This window comes from Silene latifolia, chromosome 10 (genome assembly GCF_048544455.1).
Source record: "Silene latifolia isolate original U9 population chromosome 10, ASM4854445v1, whole genome shotgun sequence".
NCBI classification, from domain to species: Eukaryota; Viridiplantae; Streptophyta; class Magnoliopsida; order Caryophyllales; family Caryophyllaceae; genus Silene; species Silene latifolia.
Genome location: NC_133535.1, coordinates 79,053,117 through 79,069,289, shown reverse-complemented (window position 1 = coordinate 79,069,289; position 16,173 = coordinate 79,053,117). Strand labels below are relative to the sequence as shown.

At 40.9% G+C, this 16,173-nt stretch overlaps 1 protein-coding gene and 1 non-coding gene across 2 annotated transcripts; one reads left to right on the top strand and one right to left on the bottom strand.

Moving 5' to 3' along the window:
* Window positions 1-293: 293 nt before the first annotated feature.
* Window positions 294-3,063, bottom strand: LOC141607816 (uncharacterized). Its single transcript, XM_074427162.1, has 5 exons — window positions 2,242-3,063; window positions 1,694-2,052; window positions 1,344-1,581; window positions 644-1,253; window positions 294-550 (listed from the first exon to the last, which is right to left on the bottom strand). Exons 1-5 carry the CDS (start codon window positions 3,061-3,063, stop codon window positions 294-296), a joined length of 2,286 nt encoding a protein of 761 aa, XP_074283263.1.
* A 12,515-nt stretch (window positions 3,064-15,578) lies between these two features.
* On the top strand, window positions 15,579-15,685 carry LOC141610342 (small nucleolar RNA R71). Its single transcript, XR_012528245.1, has one exon. It is a non-coding gene; the product is annotated as a small nucleolar RNA R71 (small nucleolar RNA).
* Window positions 15,686-16,173: the final 488 nt, after the last annotated feature.

The window sequence follows — 16,173 nt, the reverse complement described above, 5'->3', positions numbered from 1 at the left end:
CCTGACTGATCAGGATGTTACCTATGATGCTACGACTTTTTATAAATGCTGCTTATGCAGGGTTAATCAGTTTAGGAAGTACAACAGCCATCCTTGCACAGAGAACTCTAGAGATGACCTTATAAATTGTATTGCAGCATGCTAATGGCCTGAATTCCTTCACAGTAGCAAGGTTTTTGACCTTAGGAATCAAAACCAAAGTGGTGCTATTCAGTTGTTTCAGTAGCTGCCCTCCTCTAAAGAAATCAGTGATAGCCCCACAAATGTCATCCCCCATAATGTCCCAACCCGCTTTAAAAAAAACAGCTAGAGTAACCATCAGGCCACGGGCTCTTTTCATCAGGAATTTCAAACATTATCTTCTTAATCTCTTCCATATTAGGTACAATTTTTAGGGCAGGCCAATCCTCAGTGGCCAGAGTAGCACCTCTTATCACAATATTAGTACAAACATCCTCAGATAGTCCTTGAGAGCCAAGCAAATCCTGATAATAAACCACAAATGCCTGCATAACAGTCTCAAGAGTGTTGCATATTTCACCATTCATACCTTGAATTTGTATTAACTTATTACTCAACTGGCGTTACTTGATTGCCCTATGAAAGAGAGAAGTGTTAGCATCCCCTTCCTGAGCCCACTCACATTTTGCCTTCTGTTTCAGGAAATCCATTTTAGCTTTATGCAGCATTTGGTAACTAGCTCTTAAGTTGTGTTCATTATCCATAAGCTGCCTATTATGAGGATCCAACTGAAGTTCTTTTTGAGCATTCAACAGTAAGTCATAAGCAATATCAGAGTTCTTTTCAATATCAGAAAATAGATCTTTGTTCAATTTCTTCAGGTGATACTTGAGTGATTTCAATTTCCTTACCACCTGATAAATCTTTGTGCCCTGCACTCTACAATTCCATCCTTCCTCAACTATATCCTTGAATTCAGGTACCCCAGTCCACATGTTGAAGAATTTAAAAGGTCGAATTTTCTTCACATTCATATCTCTACACTGAATAAAACAAGGGCAATGATCATAATCTCCTTCAGGTGCATAATAGGCATAATGATCAGGCCAATTATTAATCCATTCATCATTGACAAGAGTTCTATCAATCCTACTAAACAACCGTGTAGAACTGGGTTGCTCGTTATTCCACGTGAAGAAAGAACCAGTGCACTTCATATCCTGAAGTCCACAATTATCAATAGTGTTCTGAAAAGGAATAGTTTCACTATCTTTGACTGGAAGCCCAATCTTCTAATCCATATACAAGACATTATTGAAGTCCCCTAGAATAATCCAAGGTTCCATAACAACCACCCTCATAAGATCAGTCCACAGAGGCACCCTCTCTTCAACTTTATTAAAGCCATAGACAAAAGTAGCATAAACATGGTAGTTATTGATAATATCCTTAACTTTAATATGGATAAGTTGGGCACTAATCTCCAACACATCAATATCATATTTCTCCTTCATCCAAAGCAACCAAATCCTCCCTCCATCATGATACTGATGATTAGTGATGACAGACCAATCATTTAAAAAACAATCAATTACCTTATTTAGAGATCCAGGCCTTACCCTGGTCTCAAGGAGCCCAAATAGGTCTACATTAGCATTATACATACACCATTTGATATCATTCTGTTTATTCAAACTATTCAGGTCCCTAATATTCCATACACCAAAGCTACCCATGAGAGGCAGAAGCCTCCCCTCCTCCTCCTTTATCAACCATTTGTGTTGTACTAGCCATTTCCTTATTGAAGTTCACCACAAATGCATTCTCTTTTACTCCTGGTAATCTTGACTCATGCCTGGTAATCCGTATCAGAATCCTAGTAGGTGTTAAAACATTATTGGTAGCAGTTATGCTTGGAGTATTGGTAGGAGTTATTAGAACCTTCTTTCCAGCATTCTGTACTCTATTAGTCTCCCCAGATTGAGCAACCAGTGGAACACCTACACCACCCTGAGGTAACTTAGGAAACCCTACTGTATCAGTAGTTATGCCCACTGGTTCTCTCCTTCTCCAAACCTGCTTGTTAGGCCCCTGTGGTAGTGGTTGAATAAGCCTCTTAACCCAGCTATTGCCTCTCCTACATTGTTTCTCCGTGTGTCCAATTGCTTTACATTTGGTACATGTGACTGGAAGCCAATCATACTCAACCAAAACCGTCACAACCTGTCCCAACTAATCCTTAAACATGATTTTCTCACGAAAATGTTGGTCAATACCCACCTCTACCATGATCCTAGCAAATCCCAACAACGATTTGTCCAAGGTAAGGTCATCAACCCTAACAAATTTCCCTATTATGGACGCCAATTTTTCCAAACATTTTGTTCCCCAAAATTTCAAATCCAAGCCCATCAGTTTCACCCAAATAGGAACAGTTTTCACTGATACTTTGGTAATCTTAGTATTTGGTTCCCAAGGTCTAATAATCACAGGCTTACCATCAAATAGGAACATTCCCTTTTCCAGTATAAGCTTCCTATGTTCCATTGTAGCAAACCTCACAACGAATAAACCATTTGGTAAGAAGGCTATTTTGGAAATCTCATAATCCTTCCATTCTCTCCTAAGATATCCTTCCATAGCCCTCCATGGTGGGTTTACCCCCATGACATATCCAAAAATCGCAAAAGACCAGTACTCTATTTCCTCTTTAACATCATCTAGAGTAAGTTTAACCATCATACCTTCCTCTTCATTGTTAGACGGTGGTTGCTGCACTTCATTGGACTCCTGATCCTGCACACCCATCTGGGAATTATTTTCCTCCACAGGCGCTTCCGGGGTCGCATTCTCAGTAACAACCACAGCTTCTGGTAACGCTATTCCTGCACTACGCAACATCACAACTACCTCCGCCCTGGTTTTTGCTACTTCCGCATCACGATCAATTGAAGAATTTACATTATTACTATTAATATTTGGCGTAATAGTATCATTTTTTTTGTTTTTATCTGTAGTAATTGATTGTATATTATTATTATTAGTTTGTTTAGATTGTTGAACGATGGATGAATTAGGTTTAGTTGTTTTGTTCTTCGCCATTGGTGAAGACCTTATCGCAATCGTACGCACTTTCTCTCTCTAACTCATCCTGACATTAATTGGATTTTCTTCTCTTTATAGTTAAATTCTTAAATCTCTTCCTGCTTTAGTTAGTTTTAGTTTATTGACAAAATTAAACCCCCAATACAGTGACTTAGATAAATTTAGTTTAGCGAGTAGAAGCAACATAGCCTCCCTGTGGATTCGACCCGACTTCCCTAGCTGCATTAGTTAGAGACCCCTCGGGTTTATTTTTGATAGGGTTACGATAGGCGTCTCAAGGTCCAATAGGCCTTGGTGCACGTAAAGCTATCCCCATACAACCTTTTCCTTATGGTAAGGTGACAGAAAGAATAAGAAGAAGCATCAATTGGAGGCTTAACATACCTTAGCCTCTCCATAGGCCATACTTGGAGGATTATAGGATATCCAAACGAGGGCGAATCTCCACAAGGCTCCTTTTTATCCAAGGCTTGAATGATTCCGCCAAGTACCAACTGTAACACTCCCATAAGTCGGGATCCTTCCTCAAGACAATTCCCAACACATGTCACAAGACTTGGTTTCCCAAGTTTGTAGTGCGAACAAACGAATGTAAAGCAACTTAAGACAACGATTTAAATAGATATGTTGTAGTTAGATAATTATTTATATGTTAAGGGATGCAAATACCATCTCATTTGGGTCTGAACTTTCCTCATCTATTTACCCAGCAAATTATGACCTGCATCAAGACCACCTCCTTTACCCTAGCTCTCAATGGAAATCATTTTGGCTACTTTAAAGGGAAGAGAGGTCTTAGATAAGGGGATCCTATCTCCCCCCCTAATCTTCACTATATGCATGGAGTACTTAACTAGAACAATCAAATATGCCACAGAGAGATGGGATTTCTAGTATCATCCCTTATGCAAAGAGCTTAAACTGACCCACCTGATGTTTGTAGATGACCTTCTCATGTTTTAAAAAGGGACAACTCAGTCAATTATGCTACTTATAAGACCTTTTTCTACCTTCTCAAAGGCTTCTGGACTGAGCATGAATAATAGCAAGTCTGAGGTGTACTTCAATGGCAATACAAATGATTTGAAAGATGATATCAGGCAGGTTACTGGGTTTGTGGAAGGCCAAATGCCATTCAGGTACCTTGGCTTCCCTATTCAGCCAGGGAGAATTTCTAAAAGAGAATGCAATATGCTCATTGTGAAAATTCTGAATAGAATCAGGAGTCTAGGTGCCAGGAAGCTTTCATATACTGGCAGACTGACCCTGATCAATTCAGTGCTTAACACGCTATATGCTTATTGGGCTAACATTTTCATTCTCCCAAAATATGTGATTAGGAGAATAGAAGCTGTTTGTAGAAATTTTTTCTGGGATGGATGTGCTGAATACCACAGAGTGCCTCTTGTTAATTGGGACATTATCACACTTCCAAAAAACGAACGAGGCCTTGAGGTGAAGAATGTTGAAATTTGGAACATTGCAACTGTTGCTAAACTTGTGGACTGGATTTATTGTAAAGCTGACAGGTTGTGGAACAAATGGGTGAACCAGATATATATTAAACAACAGACCTGGCATGACTATAAACCAGCTGCTGATGCTACTTGGACTTGGAAGAATATTTGTAAAGTAAAAGAAATCATGAAAACTGGTTATTCTGATGGAAATTGGATGCCTGATAATAGGGGATAGACTGTTAGTAGGGGATATGCCTGGTTGAGATCTCATCAAAACAAACCTAATTGGTATGAGACTGTGTGGTGCAGTTGGAAAATCCCTAAACATTCTTTAATCTCATGGCTTATAATGAATAATGGGATAAACACGAGGGAGAAACTATTTAGGATTGGGTGTTGCAGTTCTGATCATTGCTGTATATGTGAAGCTGCATCAGAAACTCAGGAACATCTGTTCTTTGAGTGTGGGTATAGGAAGCTTATTATGATGCAGATTACTGACTGGTGTGGAATACAAATCCCATCAGTAGGGGGTATGAGTAATGCAGGATCGAAAGTGCAGAAGAATATGTATGCTCTTGTGTTGGCTGCTAGTTATTACCATATTTGGACACAGAGAAATAATGCGAGATTGAATGCAATGCTTACTAATCCAAAATGGGTTTTGCAGCTGATTAAAGAAAATGTGAAGCATAGAATCAAGTATAAACGAGATGATCACATGTCAAGTGCGGAGAAAAATTGGCTTTTGAGTCTAGAAAATGATGTGTAAGGGTTACTCCTTGTGAGTTTTGACCCTATAACCTTTCAGTCCATTATGCTTGTAATTATTTATTTTTTTATATATAATATATACATCTCACAATTTACCAAAAAAAAAAACCATACTGAAATGAAAAGTGGAGTCTAAGAGTAAAAAACGAGACAACAACAAAAGTGATGACAATAAGGTGAAGACCGCTCCCAAGCCTCCGAATATATGCAAGCTAACTTGTCAAATCACTGTCTCCCATATGAGCGAAAATCATCATATGGTTTACCACAGACATTTTGGAAACACTTTATTTAGATCCAATAATACAAATGTTCATGAATGCATGTTACTACGACAATCTACACGAATATGCAGTTAAGGATTAATAAAATGATGCATGATAAAATTCAACTATCCACCTCCAACACTTTGATGTCAAGGACACGCCAACAACACCGGATCACAACTAGGTACTCGGAACACGTCTGTGGTACCAGGCCCGAGAGCGATCCAGATTCCCTGCCAGACGGCGTGTCTCAACCACACGGGTCCCTCCAAACTCAAGTCCTCAATGTGCACATCCCACTAGGAATGGGAAGCTCCAAGAGGCGACCCAAGCGCAAGATGGTCTCGCAACCGTCTTACGTCTCCTCTATCACCATGTCTCATAACTAATACCAAATCCAACCAATTTCCAAGGATCAACGCCACATAGAAGGACAATTACAAACAAGTAATATGCTTTTCAAATATACAATCCATGACATATAACTAATGCTCAATTCATCAATAACTCACCATTTGTACCAATGTCTCATAAACATGTTATAAAGCAATTTATCACCAATAAAATATTAACAATGCTTATCCATCTCTCCACATGTATGAATATTGCCAAATAATATCATACCATCAAACCCTAATTACCATTATTCATATTATATGCAACTACCATGTTATTAATGTTAATTAATGCACAAACAATCATCTATATGATTAAAGTTAAGTAGGGAAACCCTACCTCTTACTAGTCTTCAATCAATCAATCAACCAACCAAGCTAGAAGGGATCCTCAAAGAAGTCTACTCCTACACAAATTATGACTACTATTACTACTACTTACTAAAATAAAAATAATACTAACAAAATTAATTTACCTCTAATTACCCCATTAATTTAGTCATAAACCTTATTAATTAGTCATAATTATAATTAATTATATGACCATACACTAGTGGAATTAAGGTCTAAAAAATAGGAATAAGGGAGAAAGTTTAAGGATGAACTTACAAATGCTAGTGAAAGATTAAGAACAAGAAATGGAAGATGAACCTTCAATTGTGTGAGTTAGATGTTGGAGGATAAGATGTATTATATTTTTAGAGGTTTTATAGAGTGGTAGGGTAAGGTGAGGGTGGTTATTGAGAAGAAAATCTAAAAACATATGGGTTGAAGAGTGATAGGCCACATACCAAGCCTCGTGTAAAAAGCTGGACAGTGACACACTACTCGATCGAGTGTCCGGTTCACTCGATAAGCTCCACACCTCAAGTGTGTATGGCGGTAGGTCAGGTCGACACATGACTAGTATGGATATGACTAACCAATAGACTATAGGGTGAGGTGTTGACGACTTTTAGTAAAAGAAAGAAGGAAATTTGTACTTGCGTAATATGACCTATCCCTCTAGAATCACGGTTATGACCTCGTAAACAAACTCATACCTGCGTGAAAAGGTGTGGATACCATTTTTTCATGGTCTCCTCGGCCTCCCATGTGGCTGACAGGGCAGTCGTATACCTATCAAAAATAACTTACTAAACTAACTATATAGCTAGGGAAGTCAGGTCGATCTCCTCAGGGAGGCAAGATATCTATAAAGAGTCCGTCTATTTGGTCACAAAATGGGGGGTTTGTAAATTGATTTCTAAACTATTTAAGGCTTTAAAGGAAGAGAAATAAAGAAGAACAATAAAGGCATAAAATAAGAATAAAGCGATCAATAAAGAAGGGACATGTCAGGACTTCGGTTCACTACGGTAGTCTAGTGACTCAACTGCAAATAGTCTAGATAAATTAATGTGAGACGGATATGGAAAGGTCCTTCCGGTCCACTTTCTATCCTAGATTTCCACTAACTTAACTTGCGTCCTCGTCAGGGTAGTCTACTGTTCATAGCAGGTCTATTTAGTCCAATCTTCCGATCCAGGATTAAATTTAACCAGATTAAAAGGGTGACGCAGAAGAGTGCACTCAACTAAGTAGATAAATACAGTTATATTGCCATGGGGACAGAATCTCACAAATAATTCATCTAACCTATTCACTACATCGTCACATTTCTACCGTAGATTCCCTAATCCCAACATGAAATAAATTAGCTACTCATGCTATTAATATTGTCAAAACTAATAACAATGAAATAACTAACATTAAACATAATGAAATTACATAAATAAAGATTAGGGCAGAAGTAAAGAAGGAACAAAACAAGTAATTAAAGTAAATAAATGAAGAATTAAGATTAAAAGAGAGTAAAGATTACAATCGCAAGAATCCGGCGTAAAGAACAACTAAATCCGAGCAAGAAAATCCGAAAGCAAAAGTTACAGTAGAGAGGAAAAAGCAACGTAGTCTTTTTGCAGTAAAAGATAATCAGATTATTAGATGCCTAATGACCTAATTAATGTATGTTTAAATAGAAAAATGCTAAGTCCAATAACTAAAAACAAGTTCAAGGACTAATTAAAGCCCATGGAAGTCAAAACCACTCGATCGAGCTGTCTGAAACAGCTCGATCGAGTACTTCTCCAGGCAATCTACTCGATCGAGTAGAAATAGTGCTCGATCGAGTAACCTCTAATTCCAGCACTGTTTGATCGAGTAAAATACTGCTCGATCGACCATTCTCAGCCATAGAAACCACTCGATCGACCAATAAAAGGGCTCGATCGAGTAATCTTCCTCCGAAACAGCTCAAACTCGTAACCGACTACTCCGTAAACCGTTCCTCCATGCATCCCAATGCAAGATCTCACTCTGAAAATCCCGTCTCCTCAAAAATGCATGAAAAGAGGGACGAAAATGGTACGATTCCACTACTTTCACGTTCATTCCTACAAAACGGACAAAACGAACCAAAGTAGCCAATTCGGGGCGTAATGCGATATAAACAGTACAAAAGTACATGGAAATACGTGCTAAAATAGGCTAAAAAAAGACTATACAAAATGCACGTATCAAATCTCCCCAAACCGAACCTTTACTCGTCCTCGAGTAAACTAAAATGCAACTAATGGAACGGAAATGAAAACTCAGAGCTAGCTATAACTTGTCTACTTGAACCAATTTAATGTAACAAAAATTAACGATTCTGACTATGCGATCAATACGCAAACGAGTTATAAGTTGTTCAGAAATATAGCCGACCTATCGACCTTGTAAGACCAACAAAATCGGACTCTCACGTGGTCACTCTTCTCTCATGAAGCAAAGGGTGAATAATATATGTGAAAGAGAGAGAGAAACAATCACTCACCTAAACTGCGACCTACATAGCATGCATGCAACAAAAATGAAAGACAATTGAAGTACTAATGCACACACTCCAACCAATAATGTCCGTCACAGCCGAGGGCTTACAAATGATATGGGAATAGTGTGGTTCAGGTAAGAAAAGGCAAAACAAGTTATGGAAATGTGGAGGTAAAAGCGCCAAGCTAGTTCCTAAACAGGACCATATAAGACCGTCCGAATCTCAACTGACTGAAAAATAAAGTTCAAGTGCCCTTCATTTGGCACATAATTCACTAATCACATACTCTATCTCCTCAAAAATATGGAATAAGAACGGAGGAGTTAGATGGTCACAAACTTCCCTTTTTTAATACCGTCTAAATGAATCAACTGATACAAGTCAAATATTATTTTCAACTTTTTTTTTTCTTCTTCACGTGAATCATACAGTTTTCATCATTTTTTCTTTTTCTTTCTTCACGTTTTTCTCTCTTTTTTTTCTTCTTTTTTCTTCTTTTTTTATTTTCTCCTACCTTTATTTACACCAACTCCAATCAAAATGATACGGGCCAAACTGCAGACGGAAAATCATACCACAAAAGACATACTAAACTAGCTTGACTAGGCAGGCTCAGTTTGGGATGTAGTTAATGGGTCAAAAAGGCAAGTTTTGGCTTAAGTGGAGCTAAATGAGAGAAAAATATAAGAAAAGGGGAAAATTTGCAAGCACCTCCCTGCATGTGACACCGACCACAAACCCGAATGTGTGCATTTGATAAGAAATCGAATGTCATTAAAGTGCAAAAATGATGAACATGCTATGCAAGGAGTACTACTCTCAATTTCTACTGAACTGCTCATGAATGTCACCAGTTATGGGCTCTAAAACTCAGAAATTATAAGTAGCTTGCCGATTTATCAAGTCAAGTCTAAACAGTCGGCTATATTTGAACAAAAACTCGTCGATTATGCATATGACAAAGCTAATAACCGTCAATAAAAGTGCAAGGCTCAAGTAAAAAGACAAGTTAAAATGCAATATCATCACGGAAATCAACCATTCCGACTCAACCTATATGCAAAAGTAAACGTGAATATTTTTTGATTTTTGAAATTTTCTAATTTTTTGGTTTTTTTGAATTTTAAAGAAATAATTAAATACAAATGCAAGCTGAAAAATAGAAACGTGAATGCAAAACAAATGCAAATGCAGACTCAAAAGGATGCAATACCCTCCCCAAACCAAAACGGACAACGCCCTCGTTGTCCTCCAGCATACACCAGAAGATATATACAGGGGAACGGGAATATACAACCAATAAAAAATGAAAAATAATAAAGTAAAAAGGAGACAAAATAAATAAAAGAGCGAGAATAGACATAAAAAACACGAACTTCCCCAAACCAGCCTGAAAATTGGGGAAGTGAGTAGACCAGCGGCTACTCGTCAGCCTCATCCGTCACGTCCTCCACCGTCACAGTATAGTCCGGGTCCACTCCTGCTCTCTCCTCCTCCTCTACTCAGCTCGATCTCTCTCCGCCGCCGCCGCTGGGTCCTCCTCCTCCTCCTCCTTACTAGCAGGTTCTGGGTACCCCTCAGCTGGGTACCGGTAAAAGGAAGGGTTTGGCCAACCCTCTGGGATCGGACGGTGTCGCCTCATGTGGTACTCGTATAGAGGGAACAAAGTGAGAGCTATGTCCCTTTCCATACGAGCCCGTCTCTCTGCAATCTCAATCAACAAACCGTCACGGCGCACTTGGTCCATGACCGAGGACGCCTCAAAGGGTGGAGGAGGTACAAAATTAGCCGGTAGGACCGGCTATGTCCGTGTCTGGTCAGCAGGCGCGGGAGTAGGAGTAGGAGTAGGAGTAGGGATCGGGGTAGGTGTGGCTGTGGAAGTCTGGCCACCCGTGGAAGGTGCGGATCGCTCTCCGGTCTCAAGTCTACGCCGCTTCTTAGCAGCGGGTAAAGTAGTAGGTGGTCAGATCGACATGTGGTACTCGGGTAAAGGTGGTGGTCGGGCGCCCCGTGCAACAGTAGGCAACTGGGCTAAACGAGGGAGAGTGGTGCAAGGTAGGTCTACGGACAAGGAACCATCTATCTTCCATGTCCAGTAGTCAGAAGTCAGCCAGGTCTGAGAGTGCATAGACGCTAGGCTCAGGTACCTATCTCCCTATATGTACGGTAGGTCACGAGGCAAGTCACGGAGGAGAAAGCGGGTAAGAATGGTGGCTATGCCACCGCAGACGATAGTGCCCGTGATCTTCTCTCCCTGAGCCTGGAAGTAATGGGCGGTCAAGTATGCGATGTTAAGGGTAAAGGGACCCTCGCAGTCGATGTTCAGGTAACCGCCTAAAATGGAGAGCTCGTTGTTGTTGATGTTGTTTGGCTCCTTTCGGCCAAAAATAGTATTCCCCATGAGTCTAAGGAAGTAACGGGCAGAGGGTGGTGGACCTGAGCAAGCTTTCGCTCGGGAAAGGTGGTCTGGGCCAAGGTCCGCCAGAGCTGACGGATGACCTTTCTAGGGGCAACAGTGGCGCCCGTAAAGGAATGTCCAAGTCGAGTACCAAACTCCTCCAATGTCATCGAAAAAGTCCGGTTGAACACCGCAAAGAAACAGAAAGACTAGTGGGGGCAGCATTGCGTGCCCCGGAGGAGAAGGTGAAGGAGCTGAAGAACTCGAGACTCAGCTCCCGAAAGGTATGGCCACTCATAGTGATGAGTCCGGCCATCCCCGTGCCCCGTAAAAGCTCACAAAATGGCTCATAGAAACCGAGCCTCTCAAGTGACGTACGTCAAAGGAAGCATGTAGGGAGAAACTCGCGGTCAACTAAGTTATAAAATCTAGTACGATGTACACCATTAACAAAAATTACCTGCGGGTACTCAGGGTGGGAGCCAAGAGTGTCGTCCACTCGAATCGTGACCGTGCTAGCAGAGACGCTAGGAGCAGGTGTAGCACCACCACGACCGCGACCCCGACCTCTAGAACCTGAAGTAGAAGACCGTCCACTGACGGTACGAGGTACTAGGGCCGCTCTGAAAGCAGCTGCTGCAGGTGATTGTGAAGCTGTAGCAGTGGACGTAGCAGGGACCGCCACTGAGGAAGAAAGGCTAGCAGCAGTAAAAACGGTACCAGCAGCAGAAACTAAGAACACGGGGGCTGCGGTACTAACGGAAGTGGAGGCGGTGGTGACAGCAGGGACCACCGCCTCAGACAAGGACGGACTAAAAGTCAAACTCGTAGAAGGCATAGAGCTAGAATCCATCCTAGTAAAAAAGGGCAGGGGAAAATGATAAGAAATTAACGAAATAGCAGCACTGAAACAGTAAAAATTTCCCAAAACAGTCGAAAGTTTCGACTGGCAGCCCTTAATTCCCAATTTTTTTCCTCAAAATTCTTAATTTAGACAGGTAATTAGTGGTAGGGTGAGGTTAGCAGATGACAAATGCAGCAAATTAAGCAACAATTGAAGCAAATTAGGCATATGGCAGCCGGAAAAACCTAATTCACAGTCGAAATTTTCGACTGACAAGAACCCTAATCGCAAATTTCCCATAAAATTCGAAGTAAACATGTGAAAATCAATGAGGTAAGGGAATTAATCATCAAGTAAGGCAAATTGGGCAAAGAATCACAATTATAGTCGAAACATTCGACCAAATAAGGACTACCCGAACCCTAATTCCTAATTATCTTCATAAAAAGCAAAATTAATGAAATTAGAATACAAAGAAGTATTAGAATTACTTACTTGATGATGATAAACCTACAAATTGAGCAATTAATCGACAAATACAAGCAAGAATGGCGATTTTTGATCGAAAAAAATCGTAAACCCTAACTCCGTTAATTGACCGTGTAAAACAGCAAGAATCAAAGGGAAAATAGAGGGCAATGGATGATTAATTAGCAAGGAACAACTTGTAGGTGGTGAATTTGGTAAAAGGGCAAGAATTATGGAGGATTTGGGAGTTTTCTATTTCGCAAATAAAGGGGCAGTCGAAATAATGAAAGAGGCATTAGAATAAAGAAGAAAAGAAGGAAGTTAAAGAGACTCCCTGTGCGTCCTTTGCAAATCCACTCGATCGAGTGGTTTTAAACCACTCAATCGAGAGCTCTGGTATTCATTTCACTCGATCGAGTAAAAATTTACTCGATCGAGTACTCCCCATTTTATCTTCTGTCGATCGAGTAGTCTGGAACCATTCGATCGAGCATTTTCCACTCGATCGAGTACAAAAAGTACTCGATCGAGCTCTTTTCCCCGTGTAAGCCTTTGAATTTGCGTATAATCTCCCCAAACCTGCATAAAAACACTCGCAAAAATATCCCAAAATACCAATTTTGAATAGTAACAGTCTATAGTCTTCTAAACTACTCTAAAAATGTCTAAATTCTAATTATCCTAATTAAATGCAATAAATAAAATCCGACGGAAATTAAAGATTGTTTATACAATTTGTTACACGGGGCATTTCCCCGCCAATTTCTCAAAGCAATTCAGCAGCCCCTCGGAGGGCTCCTGATTGGAGGACGTCACCTCAGCAACATTAACCGTCCTCTTCATTCTCCACGAGCTTGTATTTGAATCATTAGGAGGAGAATAGTTGACGTCCACATACGCGCAAACTTTCCTCGTCCTTATTCCTTTCTTACCAGCTTTAGCGTCATCACTCCCATTTTGACTAACATTAATTGCACAATAACCATTGACAGCTCCTACATTATTTTCATCTGTACATGCAGCAAGGAAAACAGACGAACTTTCCTCATTTTCGCTTTCAATCTGAGGCGGAGGGGTCACGATAGCAGCACAATATTCCAAATTTTCATTTGGAGTGTCAATAGGAGGGTCAGTAGAAGAGAGGGCATTGCAAGGCTGAGCTTGCATGGGAGCCCTTCGAGACTTAGACTGATGGAATATCAATTCCTCGTCCCCAACCTGAAAAGTCAATGTCTTGCCCCCGACGTCTATCACTGCACGGGCAGTAAATAAAAATGGTCTCCCTAAAATGATAGGGGTATGTGTGTCCTCGGGGATGTCAAGTACAATGAAGTCAACGGGAATAAAGAATCTCCCGATCTTAACAGGTATGTCTTCTATGACACCTCAAGGTCGTGATATACTACGGTCGGCCATCTGAATAGTCATATTTGTTCAATTAAACTTGGTTAAACCAAGTCTCTTAGCAAGAGACAGCGGTAATACACTCAAGCTAGCGCCAAGATCGCATAACGCATTTTCAATTAAGTGGGTACCAATATGACACGGAATCGAGAAACTACCCGGATCTGACTGTTTTGGAGATAACTTATTCTAAACTAGGGTCGTCCCTACCTCGTTCAAAGCTACCGTCTTATGATCTTTAATGTGCCTCTTACGTGATAAAATTTCTTTCATAAATTTAAGGTACGAGGGTACCTATGTCAGCAATTCGGTGAATGAAACGGTGACTGCAAGCTTTTCAGGAGTTTGGAAAATTTACCGAACTGTTGATTAGCCTTTGTGTTCTGTATTCGCCTCGGGAAGGGTACCGTGATGGGTATCTCGAGCCCCTTGTTCCTCTCTTCTAACGTATCAGCTGGATCAAGCTCTACATCCTTCGATCGAGACTTCTTTCCTCTCGAACGAGGTCTTTCAGGCGATATTTCACTCGATCGAGCACTAGCAGGCTCTCGATCGAGGTCTTCTTTATAAGCATCACTCGATCGAGTAACAATATCACTTGATCGAGTAGAATCATCAATAAAATTACTCGATCGAGCTGTTCTTTTTCCTGGTCACTCGATCGAGTAAAAATTCCACTCGATCGAGTCCTTTCTTCAGCTTTTTCACTCGATCGACCACCTGAAACCAGTCGATCGAGTATCTTCTTTGTCGTCAGCTCTTTTTCTTCAACAGTGCACTGTTCATCAGTAGTAATTACCTTCCTCGGGTCTGATTTCAACAATTTCGGTCCCTCATATGAATGACCGCTTCTCAGATTTATTAAATTCACCGTCTCGTGTGGATTCCTATCAGCTTGTGACGGTAGATGACCCTGCTTCCTCGTGGATTGGTTTGCGGCTAACTGGGCAACTTGAGTTTCAAGTGACTTGATGGATGCATCTTTCTGTTGGTCACTTAGTTGCCATTGCTTTGTCAAAGACTGCATTATCGTCTTCAACTCAGATAACTCGCTCACCCCACCTGAGGATGATGCACCATGATTAGGTGTAGGAAAGGAAGGAGGCTTTTGAAAGCCTTGTTGAGCCTTATAAGGAGGGACATATGGCTGCTGCTGCGAAGGAGGGGTAGGATTGAGCACATTTTGAGTTGTCCACCTCAAATTGGGATGGACTGCCCCTTGGTTATTATAATAGGAACCCCCTCCTTACCTGTATTGTTGAAAAGCAAGGACCTGTTCCTTCTCTGTAAGACAGCCAATAGCAGTATGACCGTCATTGCTCCTACACCTCTCACATATGACGGTCTCCCCTTTAGTAAGCAAATGGACAGTCTGAGGCTCTCCAGCAGAATACAGCTCCAATTTATCAAAACGAGCATTCATGGCTTCCAGCTGAGCCACGATTGCCTTATCAACCGCGTGAACTGTTCGAATACCATCCCTCGAGTTCCCATACTCTGCACAATGGGTCGCCATCTCCTCAATTATCGCCCATCCCTTATCATCATCAGTATTCTTTTGAAATCTTCCATCAGATGAGGCATCAAGTATGGCTCTGTGGTCATCGTACAACCCATTGTAGAACTGATTGGCTAGGAACCATGGATCAAAACCATGGTGAGGAAGAGACCTCACCAACCTCTTGAATCGACACCAAGCTTCATAGAAAGTTTCATCAGGTTTCTGCTTGAAACTAGTGATCTTTGCCCTCAGTTGATTGGTGCGCTGCGGAGGGAAATCTCTCTTATAAAAAGCAAGAGCAAGGGTCTCCCAGTCTGTGATCCCCACGGCCGCCTGGTCCAAGTCAGTCAGCCACTCCCTGGCTGAGTCAGTCAAAGAAAAAGGAAACAACACCTCCTTAATCTTGTCTTGAGTTACCCCCTTTGTGGCGGGGATAGTGGAACAGTAATCCGTAAAGAACTGCATATGCTTCCTCGGGTCTTCACCTGCCACACCTCTAAAGATATTTCTCTCCACCAGATTGATATAGGACAGACGGATGTCAAAAGTATTCCCATCCTCAGTCTGGAGATTGAAACCTTTAGGAATAGATGATGCTTTAGGATCCGAATGACTTGCAATATTCGGCATCTTTACTGGTTGGTTTACAGAACTGAGATTAACTTCTACTAAAGATTGATCTTCTGTAAATAGAAAATGATGAAGTTCGGGTTCGAAAGTACTCAAGTCTTTCTTTCGTGATT

Excerpts from the sequence above, each read along its gene's own strand:
- LOC141607816 (XM_074427162.1), bottom strand. The coding sequence starts at position 3,063 with ATGGCGAAGAACAAAACAACTAAACCTAATTCATCCATCGTTCAACAA. Across the intron at positions 1,254-1,343 it reads TTAATAAAGTTGAAGAGAGG|AAGATTGGGCTTCCAGTCAA; the intron begins GTGCCTCTGTGG and ends TATATGGATTAG. Across the intron at positions 551-643 it reads CCTGAAACAGAAGGCAAAAT|GTATGAATGGTGAAATATGC; the intron begins GTGAGTGGGCTC and ends TACAAATTCAAG.